At 47.5% G+C, this 16,445-nt stretch overlaps 1 protein-coding gene across 1 annotated transcript in view; it reads right to left on the bottom strand.

Moving 5' to 3' along the window:
• Positions 1–3,325, bottom strand: part of NEURL1 (neuralized E3 ubiquitin protein ligase 1) — a 95,110-nt gene extending 91,785 nt beyond the window's left edge. The window contains exon 1 of the mRNA XM_007939873.2: positions 3,241–3,325. Coding sequence (XP_007938064.1) covers positions 3,241–3,325 — 85 coding nt within the window. The remainder of the gene's footprint in view (positions 1–3,240) is intronic.
• Between the last annotated feature and the right edge of the window lie 13,120 nt (positions 3,326–16,445).

Below are 16,445 nucleotides of genomic sequence, written 5' to 3' on the forward strand. Positions count from 1 at the left end.
TTGTCATGTCCCTTGACACTCCTTGACCAACGGTGCTCAGACTCCAGTGGGAATCACTGGAGTGAGGTCAGTGTGTCTCCAGGAAGAAAACCAAAGTCTACCACCCAACAGGTGATGGATGAGTCCCATTTCATGACAGCCTGACAGCCAGATGGATCTTATATCTCCAGTCAGTCCCAGCTCCCTTCCAGTTGTTTTAATTAAATGGCCAAACCAAACACCAAACCAAACTCATTGCCGACTCATAGTGACCCCTCCTTGGGTTTCCGAGGCAGTATTTCTACGGAAGTCGACTGTCCAATCTTCCTTCTGAGAATTAAAATGGCAAGGAATGAATAAAGACTGCAATTATAGAAGGAGAGGAAAAATCAAGACAGTTGCCCCACACTCCCCCCAACCTGCTGCCCCAACCAAATTTCTGGATGGGCACTGATAAGAATCACAGCTGATTTCTGGAGAAGTACAGAAGCAATCCCAGCGTAACTCTAGGTGGACAGTGTTAGAATTACAGCCAATATCATGGTCAACACCAATACCATTAGAATGGAATTCCGCATGACACTGATATATCAGACATGACTTATAGATCAATGCTGATACACTCAGAAGAGATTATGGAATGAATATTAAACAATTACAGAATAAAGTGATGACGCTATTAAGATGCAGGAGATGGTAACAGGTCTTTAGAAGTCAGACTGAGGAGGTTCAGTGGACCCTGGTTAAAGGACAGAAGATACTCACAGGTGGCCTTTATGGTCATGCACTGTCCTTCATCTTAGGCTTGGAAGGAGTAGGATCAAAATGCCCATGGCCACCTCCAACAGTTGTGTGAGTGGCGGTAAAGGCGAGCTGATCCTAGTAAAGCAAGCCTGAAGGGAGACAGGCAGTGGGAGGGAAACTTCGGGGGAGAAATGTTCTCCATTTACTACCATAGAAGAACTGATCTCTGCAAACCAGGGAGGCAACATAAGAGGGCTTCCCCAGGCTAGAAAGGTAGGGAGTCGGTCAGTGAAGGAGGCCAGAGGGGAAATGGGGAGGTGGAAGGGCCTCAAACCCTCTCCTGCCCCCTCCTGCCCCTTGCCAAAGACCCCAGCCACAGAGATCTCCAATCCCTACAATATCAAACTTTCGGTAAAAGGAGATGAAATCAGTGAGGCTTCTTCTGTCTTCCAAAGGATCAAGCAAGAATGGAGCAGTGTCTCCTCAAGGGGCAATCTGCAAGCATTAAAGGACCAAGTCAACAGCTGGCCCCCAGCTGATCCCTGCCCCTGAAGGACAGCCTTGCCACTTGACTGATCTCCCAAGTAATTTGGGCAAATCACCAGCTCCCTCCCTGATTCTCACTTGTAAGGGAAGAGGTTGGAATGGATAATGTCCATGAGTTCCTCCATCATTAAGAATCTGTTTCCAACTCTCAGAAACAGCCAATAGCCTTCATACAGGCTAACGAGTCATAGTTATAAAATTATAACTATTTTATACTATAACGAGTCATAGTACAAAATTAATACTTGCTTATTGTAGAACTTTAGAAAAGAGCAAAATATATTTTAAAAAAAAAGATATCTCATGTGATCCCATCGTCCACAAAAAAAAAAAAAATTGTTAGCCTTTTGGAAACTTCCAGGTTTGTTTGTTGTTTTCTGCATTCATATCCTTCTTAACAAAATTGGGATCATAGTCTATACAATTTTTTTCCTGATTGTTTTCCCTCTCAGGCCATGAGCATTTTCCCAAGTCATCAAATATTCTTCAAAAACATCATGTTAATGAGTGTATAGTAATCCACCAAGAGAATGTAGCGAGATTACTGGGCATCTACTATTGGGTTTTTTGTATAAATAACACTGCCATGAACATCCTAGACTAGTGGGTAAGTATTTGCTCACATTTTCATTTTGTTAGAATCAATTTCTTAAACCAGAATTACAAGGTCAATGAATGATATTTTAAAACGGCCTTGCCATGTAGTGCCATATTCATTTCCTGAAAGATACAACAAACCCATTGACTCTCCTGAGCCAAAGAAGAGCTGTAGTTCTGAAAGAGTTGGAGATAGAACACAGGACAGAAGTCTTGTCTCTCTTCTCCCCCAATCTTGAAGCTTAACTGTCCAGTGAAACAGTGGCCCGAATGCCAAGTTGGAAGACATACATGTGCAACCCAGTTCCACCACTTGCTGGCTTTGGACCTGAAACAAGCCTTGGTCCTCCTCAACTGTACAATGGGTCTGATTAGCTCTGCTCTGTTGACTATCCAGAGCAGTGTACGTGGTCACATGAAAAGGCATTTGTGAAAGTTATCTCTAGACTTGAATGCTTCATGTCAAAGGACATTTCTATTATCCTCATATCCTGGGTGGAGGGGCATGACAAAGTGGGTTGTCTTTTGTGGAATCCCAAGGGCCTCCCTTTCTGGCCCTGAGATGATCTACAAGATACTCTCAGCTATCAGAATGTCCAAGACAAGTGCAGAGGTTCTGATGGAGATGGAAAAGCAATTTCCTGAAAGGAATGAGTGGGTCTGTGGGCCAGAAGACCCAAGGTGTTTCCCAAAGGTCAGAGATAGCAATGGAAGCTGTGAGGCCATGAGGTTCTGCCTAGGATCCCTTTGGTGGGGCAGGGGGAATTAGAGGACAAACACCTTCCTGAAATGTCTCCCTGTTTCAAGGGGCCCAGCCCCTCCTTTCTAGGGTTCCAACTGGACATCTGGCCTTTGGGGAAGTGGAAAACCAAGCTAGTTAGGTGGATGCAAAAAGTCAACAGCTTCAGAGGACCCATCAGCTCTGGTCCCTTCTCCCAGGCTGCTGTCAGTCATTTCTGGATTTTTCAGACCTTCCCATTGGAAATGCAACTAGTGCTTCCAGCCTGACTGTCCACCCTGGACCTCCCCATGAGAAGTGCTGCTGGCTGGCCTAGCATCCTGCCACACTCCCCTCTCCATCCGACAAATGCCCTTCCTGTCCTTCCTTCCCCAGCCCTGCACGCTTACCTGCGACCTGAGGGGACGCCAGTGACGTTCCCAGTGTTGTCAGGGAGAACTGCGCAGACCCCACAAACGCCATCCTCGCTTCTCCTCACCACCACCAGCAGCCCCCCACCCTCAGTCCATCTCCATTGCCAGCTGTGCATCTCCAGTGTCCAAATATGCACAACAGGTGGCACCTGTCCGTCCTTCCCTCCCATGCCTCTCCACCTGCCCCTCCAGCTGCGCCCCAGTCCTCCAGCCGCGCCTTACCTTTCAGGTTCTGGGGGTGGCCCCGCGGCGCCCTGCTCGGGTTTCCTCGGGGCAGAGAGGGGATGTTGGAGAAGTTGTTACCCATGGCATCCGGCCCCAGAGGGTTCTGGCACTCGCAGGGGGGCAGGCGAGGCTAGGCAGGAGCCGAGGTGCAGTGTGAAAGTGGGTGCGCGCTCCGGTGCGCGCTGCCGGGGGAGGGCCCCGCTGGGGCTGCACCCGTCTGCTCTTCTCCGCCCTGTCTCTGGGCTTGGCGGTCTTCCGCGGGTCCTGCCCGCGCCGGGTGGCCTCGCTCGAGCCGGCTACTTGCCTCCCATTCCCCTCGGCAGGGGCGGAGACCGCGGGCGGGCCCGTGGGCGGGGGCGGGCAGCGCCCTCGGCTCCCCTCTTCCTCCCGCTGGCGCTCCGGTTCCGGCTGGCAATGGGTGGCGCGGGGGCTCCGGCGCGCTCCCCAGGGGCCATAGAGTCAGGACCCCCGGCGCAGGCACTCAGCGGCTCGGCAGGCTCGGGGTCGCCAGCTGGGCGGCAGGCTCTCTCCCCGCCCGCGGGGATGGCCGCTACGGCGACGTGCGTGACCCCCTCCTGCCGGCGGATCTGCATGGAGCAGGGCTCCGTGGGGCGCGAGGCGTACTGGGCGCTCCCGCCGTGCTTGGTGTCCCCCAGCTGTCTCCTCGCGCCCCCGCCGGGTCCCTCCCGCGACCGCCGCCCCGGCCGCCCCCCACCCCTCGCCCACAAGCCGTCGCCCGCGTTCCCTGGTTCTGGTTGTTATGGTGACAGCTGCGCCGGTGAATAAGCGTCTTAGTGACACGCGCGCGCGCCCGCTCGGCCAGATGTAGCTCCAGGGAGCGCCGCATTCCCGCTCGCCACCTGTTCTCCACAGAGCGGGGTTTCAGGCCTCAGTGGGGCTAGAGCGAATTGGGGCGCCAGGGACTGGGATTATTCCTTTCACAGAACTGTGGAACTTGTTACTGAAACAACAAGAACATTGAGCTCCCTGGAGGCCAAGGAACTAGAGAGGTAACACTAATTTACAACTATTTCCCTGGTACCAGGCACAGGGCTTGGCACATAGTAGAGGTCAAGAAACTTTTTTAAATGAGTGAATGAATGATTGAATAAATGACTTGAGATTAGGAACCCCAGTCCTTGACCGTCAGTTGGTCCTCAGTCCGATCTGAAGGAGACCTGGGGTAGGGGGCTCAGAAAAAGAACTCCAGGCTGTCCAATCACTGGACAAACAGCAATGGATGTATACATACCTACAAGACTGTATGGCTGGACAAGCTGGGGGAACAGACCATAAATACAAAACCATCAGAGAACCACCAACTCCCAACTTAGTGGTTCTGACAGCTATGAGAGGTCAGAGGAGGGGATGTTTTGGTCTGTAGCAGTCAAAGAAGGCTTCCTGGAGGAAGGGAGGTTTAGCAAGCCTCATATTCACATGATTTTTCCATCAGTGTAGCCAGCTCAGAGGTGAGCTCAGCACTGCTACCAGGAAGCCTGCAGAAAGGGGAAGGGAAGTCATTCTCCTCCAATCTGGTCCTGGAACATCTCCTCCTAGGCTGTCAAGAGTAGATGTACCAAGATCTTCAAGAAAGAGAATCAGTCTCCATGCTCCTCTGGCACCCTGATCTGGCTAAAGTAGCCCTAACCTGGAGTCCAGAAAAGGCATGAGCTACCAATGGTCATCTCAGCCATCCTCTTATGGAAGGTTCTTCCTCCATGTGTCCAAGTCGTGGCCAGTTTGTGTGTCATTTCCTGATTTTCTTTGACCACCCCAACTGAAGAACCCCACCGCTCTCAGTTCCATACCATCTTTCTGTTTTATTTTCTTCACCACTTTGATATGCAATCAGTTTTAAAGTAGCTTTTTCCCCCTGTTATGGATTGAATTATGTCTCCCCAAAATCGTAACTAATATATCTGTGATTATAATCCCATTAGGGAATGAGTTGTCTTTGTTATGTTAATGGAGAAGGATTAGTGTAGGGTGTTATCAGTCTTCTTTGAGATACAGAAAAGATTAAACAAGGGAGAGAAGCAGAGATGAAGGAAGAGAGATGCCAAGCCACGTGAAGATCGCTTAGGAGCATGAGCTCAGAAGACAAGGACCCTCCCCCAGAGCTGACAAGTAGAGAAAGCCTTCCTCCTAGAACTGCACCCTGAATTCGGACTCCTAGCCTCCTAAACTGTGAGAAAATGGTTTCTGTTTGTTAAAGCTATCCACTTGTGGCATTTCTGTCATGGCAGCCCTAGATAGCTAAGAATTTGGTACCAGAAGAGTGGCATGCTACCCCAACAGATACTTAAAATGTGGAAGCAGTTTTGGAATTGGATAATAAGTAGAGACTGGAAGAGTTTTAAGTGCCCAATAGTAAAAGCCTTCATTGCCTACATTGCCTTGAAGAGACTGTTGGTGGAACTATTGTCATCAAAGGCAATTCTGGTGATGGCTCAGAAGGAAGTAAGGACAGCTATAAAGAAAGCTTCTGTCATCTTACAGAATACATATGGCACCAGGAGCAGAATGTTGCTAGACGTGGGGACATTAATTGTGCTCCTGGTGAAGCTTTAGAAGAAAACAATGAATGTGAGATTGGACAATGGAGGAAGAGCATGCTTTTTATGCAGTGGCAAAGAACTTATCTGAATTGTGTTCAAATGTTTGGAGAAAGGTAGAATTTATAAAAGATGAACTTTGTTAACTGGCTGATGAGATTTCTAAGCAAGATCTTAAAGGGGCTATGTGGTTTCTCCTTCCTACTTATAGTAAAATGTGAGAGGAAAGAGATGAACTTAAAAATGAACTATCCAAAATGAAAACAGAACTTAAAAATTTGGAAAATTCTGTTGTACAAACTAAGGACACATGTCGTAGAATGCTCACCAAGGATGTGACTACACAATCTTTTGTTAAGGAGATTACGCCTGTGAGTGATGGATCTAACCAACTACCACAGCAGAAAACTCATCAGCTTAGACTGAAGGGGACAGAAAAAGAATGAAAGGAAAGAACACTGCCCACCTATTGGAATTCTACTGTGGTAATTATGTTTGTGTGTCAACTTGGCTGGGTCTGGTTGAGTGGCTGGGGAGCTGGTGGTAGTTATTCCCCATGTTGAGACTGGCAATCAACTCCATGGTGGGATCTACCACAAGCAGCTGAGTAGCTGCCTTTGGGATGTGGTCTGCTTCCTGTATATAAGGAGAAGCCTTGGGAATGGTCTCTAGCCTATGGCATGCTTGGACCTTGCATATAGCCATGTCATTGCTCACCAGCCTGCTATGCTCTGCTGACCTTGGGACTTACAATGGACTTAAGTTAATGGCCTGCTATATGGTTTGGTAACATCAGGACTGTGCCTGATGTCAACCTTGGGGCTTCTCAGCCTCAGGAGCCAGCAGCTGTCTGAGTGAAGAAATGCCTCTAGCTCCAGTGGGTTGGGAGCAGGAGGCAGAGCTGGACCCCAAGGTTGAGGAGCTTTCACCCAGCCCCCAGAGCCTGGCACTTTGAACTCAGACTTAAAGCCTCCAAACTGTAAGAGAATAAATTCCTGTTTGTTAAGGCCATCCCATTTGTGGAATATTCTTGTCAGAGTGGCACTAGATAACCAGAACATGTACAGTCAGGAAACAGACCAAAGAAGCTACATCTGTTGTCCTCCAAGAAAAGGACCATCCCTGGAATAGCCTGGAGATCAACAGAACTGTTGGAAAGAACATGGGAAGCAGGGCCTTCTGGGTTTCAAAGGGTGGGGCCATGGTCTCCTGGATCTCAAATGGTGCGGCCACAACCTCCTAGCTTTCAAAGAGTAGGATCTTTGCCAACTTGGTTCTGGAGTGTGGGGCTGCCATTAAGGTGTGTTAGGGAGATGGGGCTGCTGCCCAAAACTGAGGACAAAAGGCTGCCATGCCCAAGGGGCAGAAGACCAGGACCTGCCAGAGCCAAGGAGGTGGGTTCACCATTCAGATAGACTAGGAGAATGGGGCCCACCCAAAGCCAAGGAAACAGAACTGCTCTCTCAGTGGGCCTAGAAGGCAGAGCTGAAGCCCAGGGCCAAGGGCCTTTTACTCAGAATCCAGAGGGCACAGCCAACACCCATGCTTTGGAGGTCAGTGTCATTGCCCAGATGGTCCCAAAGAACAGATGATTATTTTTAAGCCTTGAGAGCTACTGTAACTTGTTCTGCTGGGTTTTAGACTTGCTTGGTGCCCGTAATCCCTTCTTTTCCTCCAGTATCTCCCATTTGTAATGGACATGTCTGCCTTCTGCCTGTTCCACCACTGTACTTTAGAAACAGATAACTTGTAGTCTAGATTTCACAGGTTCACAGATGAAGAGGAATTTTGCCACAGGATAGAATACACCTAAAGTCTCACCCGTATTTGGTTTAGATGATTCAGAAGATGAGATTGGACTTGGAGTTGATTTAAGCCTTTTGAAATAATGTGATGGGGTGAATGTGTTTGGCATGTGGCAAGGACATGAATTGGGAAGGGGGTAGCCAAAGTGTGGAATGCTATGGATTGAATTATGTCCCCCTAAAATGTGTTGTAAATCCTAACCTCTATGCCTATGGTTATAATCTCATTTGGGAATGGGTTGTCTTTGCTATGTTAATGAGGCAGGATTAGTGTAAAGTGTATCTTCAGTCAATCTGTCTTCAGATATAAAAGAGATTAAACAAGTGATAGAAGGAGAGGTGGGTAAAGAGAAATGCCAATCACAAGAAGATCATCTAGGAGCACAAGCTTAGAAGAGACAAGAACTTTCCTTCAAAACTGACAGAGAAGGAAAGCCTTGCACTACAACTGGCACCCTGAATTCAGACTTCTAGCCTAACCCAAGCCAAGCCAGGGTATTTTCAATCGCCTCACCCAGTCTTCCTTCCAAGGAGTGGCTGGTGGATTTGAACCGCCAGCCTTCTGGTTAGCAGTCAAATGCCTTAGGCACTATGCTACCAGAGCCCCTGTGTGAGAGCTGGACAATGAATAAGGAAGACCGAAGAAGAGTTGATGCTTTTGAGTTGTGGTGTTGGTGAAGAATGCTGAAAGTACCATGGACTGCCAGAAGAACTAACAGATCTGTCCTGGAAGAAGTGCAGCCAGAATGTTCCTTGGAAGCAAGAATGGCCAGACGTCAAATCACCTACTTTGGTCATGTTGTCAGAAGGCACCATTCTCTGGAGAAGGATGTCATGCTTGGTGAAGTGGAGGGTCAATGAAAAAGGGGAAGGCCCTCAGCGAGATGGATTGACACTGTGGCTGCAATGATGGGCTCAAGTATAGCGAGGATTGTGAGGTTGGCACAGAACTGGGCAGTGTTTTGTTTTGTTGTACATAGGGTTGCTATGAGCCGGCCCTGACTGGATGGCACCTAACAACAACAAACTGTGAGAAAATAAATTTCTGTTTGTTAAAGCCATCCACTTGTGGTAGTTCTGTTACAGCAGCACCAGAGAACCACGACCCCCCCCCCTTGGTAATGTTCTGCCTCCCCGACTAGAGAGCAAGCTCTGTGAGAGGAGAAAGCAGGCCACTCCTGTCCACCATGGGGTCCCCAGCCTCTAAGAAAGTGCCTGGCCCATAACAGACTCTTAATAAATACTTGTCTCCCTGTCTGCCAGCAGAAGAACTCTGCTGAGATCCCTAAGAGGAGAGCCTTCAGAGCTGCCCGTCATTTCCTCCCACCCCATTCCAGGCATCACACACCCTTAAATGTCTAGGACTCTAGGCGAGCTGGAAATATGCGACAGCCACTCTCTGTGGTCTGGAGGAAAAGACAGCCCCCCACCCTGGCCTCCAGCCTACTGAATGCCAGTCACATGCCGGCCCAGCTGCAGAATGGACACAGTAGGTCAAGGCATACTGTCTTGTTTATGGGCAGTGTCTTCCCAGCTCACTCCTGACCGATGACTCATGAGACAGACATCTATGGGCTCTGAATGGCAGCACACTCACATTTGCACACACACCTCAACACTATCTCACATACTCACTTTACACAAGCACATGCCTTCACACACATACACATTCACACACACATAGACACCCCCTGAAATCTGCCAGAATGAGGTCACTTGCACTGCTGCCACTGGGATCAAGCCTTTTATGAGGCAGAATAAATCTGAGGACTCTGTATAGATGAGACTAATTCCCCTAGAGTGTGTGTGAAGTGCAAGCTCCTTGTTAGGATTTGCAGAGAGTGGGGAAAGGCTGAGGGCCCTTTCTAGAGTAGGCTTGCCCATCCCCCCACCCAAGGAGGAGAAGCTGGGGCAAGGGTAGGGGCGTGGGGTAGAGGCCCCAAAGGTAGGAGACAGCAGGGATATCACCAGCCCCATAAGGTTCAAAGCTGGGGCTGTGAGCAAAGCAGGGGAGACATGGAGAAGGTCTCAGGGAAGGAGGGTGGTATGGGCCAGCGCAGGATGCCACCTGAGGAGTCCAGACACAGCAGACAGGGCCCTGCAGTGCAGAGAGGAAACAGGACAGCATGAGCCCTAGGAGCCCCAAAGGAAGGTGAGAAGTATCAGGGACAAGGAACCGAGGCAGAACAAAAGCTCTCCTTGCCCCAAGAAGATTGAGAGGATAACAGGAGTAGCAACAGAGCTGGGACTAGGGTGAGGCAAGCAAGGCACACTTGGAGCAGAATTTAAGGAGACACTTGCTCTCAAGGTCATGCAAATGCAGAGCCTGTGAATGAGTGATTCCTTAAATTTTGCACCCTAGGCCATCTCCCTTGCCTCACCCTAGCCCAGCCCTTATTAGCAGGAGGGCCACGGAGGGTGGCTTGCAATGCTGTGGGAGGGGACAGGGGTTCACCACTGTTAAATGCCAACTGAGTGCAAGTCCCTGGCCAGGCAAGAACCTGGAGGAGATGGGTATGGCTGCATGGGGGCTAGAGAAGCTGATAGTGACCCCTCTGAGGGCTTCTATGCTCCAGAAACCCTTTCCTGGCAGAGCTGTCCTAGGAGGTCAGAAGGTCAAAGAGCTCTAGCACCCTCCTCTCCTCTCAAAGTTGGACAGAACCCTCTAGACCCAGCCCTTCCTTCACTAGGCAGTTGCCAAGAGACAGAGAGGTGACCCTTTCTAGTCTCATCAAGGAAGGAAGAAAAGAAGGAGAGAAAAATTGCCAGAGAAACAGGGGCTAGATGAAGCCACCATTTTAGTGGCTTCAGTAGAAGCTATTAATACCAACAAGGTGGTGCTCCAGCACCTGTCACCATGGCAACCTGGGAAGCAGTGCAAATTCTGAGGGTGATGCCCCAGGGGGTGGGTGTCAGTGTGTGTGTGTGTGTGTGCTTTTGTGTGTACAGGCATGTCCTTGTGTGTGTGTGCATGGGTGCTGTGAGAGCTCACATGGGCACACAGGTGAGGAAGGACACCAGGCAGAGCCCCAGAGGTCACAGGGCATCCTTGAACTGGCCCCCACCCTTGCCTTCTCTCTCCCTCCTTCCATCTGTTACTATCTGTTTCTCTCCCTCCTTCCCTCTTTCCCTCCTTTTGTCTCTCTCTTCTTCCCTTGCCTTTCTTTGCTTCTTCCTACCGATGCCACATAACAACAACAACAACAATCCTTGTTTCTGTCTCTCTGCTCTTTTTTCCCTTGCACTGTCTCCTCCTGAGTAGTCTCTCTCTTCCCCATCTTTCTCAATCCCTCTTCAAGTCTTGAAGAGTTTCCATACTGATCAGAGAAATAATTGAGTCAATTTCCTTCCTTCCCTGAGCTCCTGGGTGCTGAATCCAGAACCAGCCATGGGAGTGGTCCCCCATTTGGCAGGCAGAAGTGGGGTTCATCTAGGCCAAGTAGGGCTCCCCCAAACTTGAAACTCTCTTAGTCGATGAGATGATACATCCATCTCTGTCAAGAAATGAACCTTAGAACAGGTTGGGGGAGTATATGGCAGCCCTCTTGTCCCCCAAGACTCCACCCAGAGTTAATTCAGGCTGTAAAAAACCTAGACGGGGTTGCCCTGCCTCAGGCAGCCTGAACTTTAGGAATAGTTGGACAGATTGGAGAGGGGGATCCCAGGGTGCCTGCCACATAGTAGATGCTGGGGAAATATTTAGTAATTGAATCAATGGATAAAACCATGGACTAATTAATCTATCAACACAGCCACTCAACCAGCCAGAGTCTTGTCTAGCTCAGCCCACATTTTCAGTTTCCTAATTTGAACCCCAACAGTACCTTTTCCACAAAGTTTTCCCTGAGGCCAGGTCTTCCCTCTGAACTATAGGATGATTGTCTACATGACCCATGTTAACGAGGAATGGGTACCATTCTGCCTTGCCTCCAGTTGCTTTGCGATTCAGCTTCACACACTCATTGCTCCAGTGACCTTTGGTTGAGCACCATCTGTCTACCTGGCCAATGCCATAATGGAGCCTGTTCCATGTCTTCTTATACTCTAGTCCCAGTCTCCCAGCTCCCAGGGTTAAAGGCAGGGGAAAGCACCGAACACACAGTAGGTCTCAATAAATGCTGCTTGTGTAACTGGGCCATTGGTTCTAGGCTCCAGGCTCCAAACTTTGTTGATCATGAACTCCTAGCAGCAATGAATTTTTAAGCACACAGCAGAATATATCTGTATTTATTTATAATCTCTATATGTGTGCTGTTAGGTTAGGTGCCATCCAGGCAATTTGGGCTCATGGCAACCCCATGTGAAAGAGTACCCCATAAGGATTCCTTGGCTGTAATCTTTACGGAACCAGATGTCCAGATCTTTCTCCTGCAGAGCCACTGGGTGGGTTCAGTTAGCAACCACCTAAACCCAAAAACCAAAGTCACTGATGTCAAGTCAATTCTGACTCAGCAACCCTATGAGACAGAATAGAACTGCCCCCATACAATTTTCAAGGCAGTAAATCTTCATGGAAGCAGACTGCCACATCCTTCTCCTGTGGATCTTTCATTTACCAGCCAAGAACTTTCACTGACGTGACACCAAAGCTCCTCTTTGCATCATCAAGTCTCCTTACATATATGTGTGTGCTACTAGTGGCTCTGTGGGAGAAAAGACCTGGTGATCTACCTCCATAAAAATCACAGCATGGGGCAGTTCTACTCTGTTGTATGGGGTCCTTATGAGTCAAAATTGACCAGACAGCAAACAACAACACTGTATGAATATTATGGAACATGCACTCAATAGACAAATGAGACTTAAAAAATGAATCATCTTGCCCTCTTCCTGGGATGCACACACCTTCCAGACCAATGATTCTCAGACTTCAATGTGCACCAGAATCATCTGCCAGGGTGGGGATGAGCCGTTTACTAAAATGCAGATTCCTAGGCAACACACTAGGGATTCTGATACAGGTCATTCATTGATCACACTTTGAGAAGCAGCTCTACATGGACACATGTTCTAGTTGAGAAGATGATGTTTAAAAACTGTATGTAGACTTCACTAATAGTGGTATGTAGTGGAAAAGGCACTTGGTCAGTGGTTCAAACTCATCAGCCACTCTGCAGAAGGAAGATGGGGCAATCTACTTCTGTAAAGGTTTACCGCCTCAGAAACTCAATGAGGGTTGCTATGAGTTGGAATCAACTCGGTGGCAGTGAGTTTGGTAGGCTTCACTAGGGGAAAGCTAGACACTTTACAAGACCAGAGAGGTGCAGGCTGCCACCCTTTCACAGTGAGAGGTAGGGAAGGAGGTGGCTATAAGGGAGAAGGGACCCCAGCCCTTTCCTCTGCTCCACAGACAGACTGACCTCTGGGCAGCAGCTCCTGGGTCCAGCATCAATTGTAAAGCCTTCATTGACTCCCAAACTCTTCTCTCTGGAGCCATAGTCCATCAGGCCAAACATACTAAAAAATGCCACATCCCATATTAAACATAATTTTTCTGCCTTACACATTTTGAAAGAATTTTCATGAGTTTGGCTTTTGGAATCATTGGACTACAAAGAACTTACCGAATTTACAACTGGTTTTATTTCTAAGCAATTTTGCTTGTGCTAGACTTCTTGCCAAGTGAGAAAAACCTATGACTGCCTTCAAATACAATGAAATATTTATGAGTACTACATCCAACAGTGAATGAAGTTGACACAGCATTAAGTTCTGTAGGCATTTAAACATTTATTAATTTTGATTTTGACATTGTACTGTGGATCCAGTAATGTTTTTTGTCCTTGGGTGACAACAAATGGTTAAGCATTCAACTACTAGCTGAAAGGTTGTAATTTCAAAGCCACCCAGAATCTCCTTGGCAGTTAGGCTTCTGAAAGGTCGCAGCCTTGAAAACCCAATGGACTAGCTCTACTCTGTATACATGGGGTCACTATGAGTAGGAATTGACTCAACAACTACTAACAACGTTTTTTCCAGTCTCAAATAAGCCCTTGGAAAGCCCATTGTTGTTATTACATGTAGCTGAGTCGATGTCCCATTGGGTTTTTCAGGCTCTAATCTTTACAGGGGGAGCTCTGGTGGGGTAGTACCTAAGGCACTTGACTGCTAACCAGAAGGCTGGCCATCCAAACCCACCGGCCACTCCTCAGAAGGGAAGTTGGGCAGTCTACATCCACAGTAACAAACCAAACCAAACCAAACGCGCTGCCGTCAAGTTGGATCCAACTCATAGCGACCCCTCCTTGGGTTTCCGAGGCAGTATCACTACAGAAGTAGATTGCCCAAACTTCCTTCCGAGGAGTGGCTGGTGGGTTGGAACCACCAGCCTTCTGATTAGCAGTCAAATGCCTTAGGCACTACACTACCAGAGCTCCTTCCATAGTGATACCACCTCGGAAACCCAAGGAGCAGATAGCTAGGTGTTTCTCCTACAGAGCTGCCGGGTGAGTTCAAACCAGCAGCCTTTCAGTTAGCATCCAAGCACTTAACCGCTGCATCATATTTAATCTCTGAAAAGCTCATAGGCCCAAGTATTGGGCCTACAATGCCTATGGTTGAAGTCCAGGCTTAAGTCCAAGCATTCCTGTGGTTGCATCTGAAAGGACAGGCAAGGTCCTGCAAAAGGCAGAAAGGAAAATGCCCCATGCCAGAAAGAGGCCCACATGCACCCCAGCTGGGAAACTTGTGTAGTGACACAGAAGAAGCCTAGCATCCCTTGACTCGTCCCAGAGCTACTTGTTTAAATAACAGTGACAGATGATAATTTATGGAACACTTGGTCATATCTGCCAGACTTAGCCTAAGTACTTCATATGTATTATTAATTCGTTTGAGCCTGGCCTGTGAGGTAGGTTAGGGTTAGGCATTTGACTGCTAACCAGAAACTTGGTGGTTCAAATCCACCAGCCGCTCCCTGGAAGGAAGATGAGGCAATCTGCTTCCATAAAGATTTACTGCCTTGGAAACCCAATGGGTGGTGGGGTGCTATGAGTCAGAATCAACTCAATGGCAATGGGTGTGTTGTTTTGGGTTTTGTGAGGTAGGTATTATCATCTCCTATTTTACAAATGAAAAACCAGAGGTTTAGGGCCACAAAATCACTTGCCTTGGAGCTGGATGGTCTGAGTCCAAATACCTGTGATAAGGAGTCACACTCCAGGCCAGAATTCCTTCATGTTCTCAGCCTGAGGAAGTCACCTATTGCAGAGGAGATAGCCTCACTGAGTTCCTGGACCAGCACCTTCCTGCCTGAGAGACCCCTTCAGATTCACAGGGGCTTTGGCTCAGCTTTTGGAAGTTAGCCAAGGCATACAGCTACTATTAAATAAATAAATAAATAAATAAATAAAACCACCTTGGAGTCAATTCCGACTCATAGAGACCCTATAGAACAGAGTAGAACTGACCCATAGGGTTTCCAAGGCTGTAAATCTTTACAGAAAGACTTTACAGAAACAGGCTGCCACATCTTTCTCCCACAGAAGGACTGGTGAATTCAAACCACCAACCTTCTTTTGGTTAGCAGCCAAGCGCTTTAACAATTGCACTACCAGTGCTCCTTTACACTGGCACTAATGAATACAGAATAGACTTCAAACGACAAAACTGAAATTAAAGAAAAATTTTCAAAATACTTGTAACACTCCTATGTCTTTTTTTCCCTCCCATAAGACATTTTTTAAACGACCTTTAATTGGCAGGAAAACTTCTACAAGAATGCTACAAAATCCAGAGAATCATAAAGGAAAAGTATAATAAATAGGACTACATAAAACGCTGAAAGACAAAACAGGAGGCTGGTGGCCCGTCTCCAAAAAGGGAATTGTCTTAAATCACTTTAAATGCCCTTCATCCCCAGACCCAGAACAGGGAACAGGCATTTCCTCCCCGCTGCTGGTACTGTGACTCCTCCCTGCCAATCACCTTTCCCAAGAGGCGTGCCAGAGACGCTCACTGGCTCTGACCTTCACCCACATGTGCCTCACACGAGCATCTCTTCCCAGTGAGAGTGGCTCATGGGAAGTTTACTCTCAGCAGAGACAGCCGCCTTGTGTCCTCACCTTCTGTCTTCTCTTCCCTCTTCCCTCTTGCCTCTTTCTCTCCCTCGCTCTTTCTCTCTCCCTCTTTTTTTTCTCTCTCTCCCTCTTTCTCTCTCTCCCGCTCTCTCTCTCTTTTCCCAACAACCACTAGGTAGCACTAGAACTCCAGAACCACTTTACCAGTTTCTTCTGAGAAGAGAAGGGCTTAGAAATGTATTATGAATGAGGGAAATTGTTCTACATTCTGAATTCTGTAAGATGAAGATCAAAATTTTAAGTGAGGAAGAATATTAGGGTTTGAACTTATTTTGTTTTATGTCTACTATCATATTTTAATCCTATTTTTTAAATAATATTTATGTACATATGGAAACATATTTAAATTTCACAAAACCCCTTCCCAGATAATTTCTGTTGATCTTTTAAAAACTGAAGTCACATATACATATTGTCTGAAAAGTCAAATGCACAGAAAGGTATAAAATGGATTGGAAAAGTCTCCCCTCTTCCAACCACCCAACAGCAATAATTATCTATATGTTTTTGGTGTATCCTTCCCTGAAAATTGTATGCATTTACCAATATTTTTATATATGTATATTTTATATATGTGTATCTTTTTACAGATGAAGGAAGTATATTAAGCACAGTATACTAAATTATGCTTTTATAGTTTATCAGAATCTATTAGAGGTCTTTTCATTTAAACATTCTTTTAATGGCTACATAGGTGGCATAGTGCCTTAGGCATTTAACTGCTAACAAGAAGGCTGGCGGTTCAAACCCATCAGACACTGCTC

The sequence above is a fragment of the Orycteropus afer genome, unplaced genomic scaffold, assembly GCF_000298275.1.
Source record: "Orycteropus afer afer isolate SDZICR_OR568_19922 unplaced genomic scaffold, OryAfe1.0 scaffold00064, whole genome shotgun sequence".
Taxonomy (NCBI): domain Eukaryota; kingdom Metazoa; phylum Chordata; class Mammalia; order Tubulidentata; family Orycteropodidae; genus Orycteropus; species Orycteropus afer.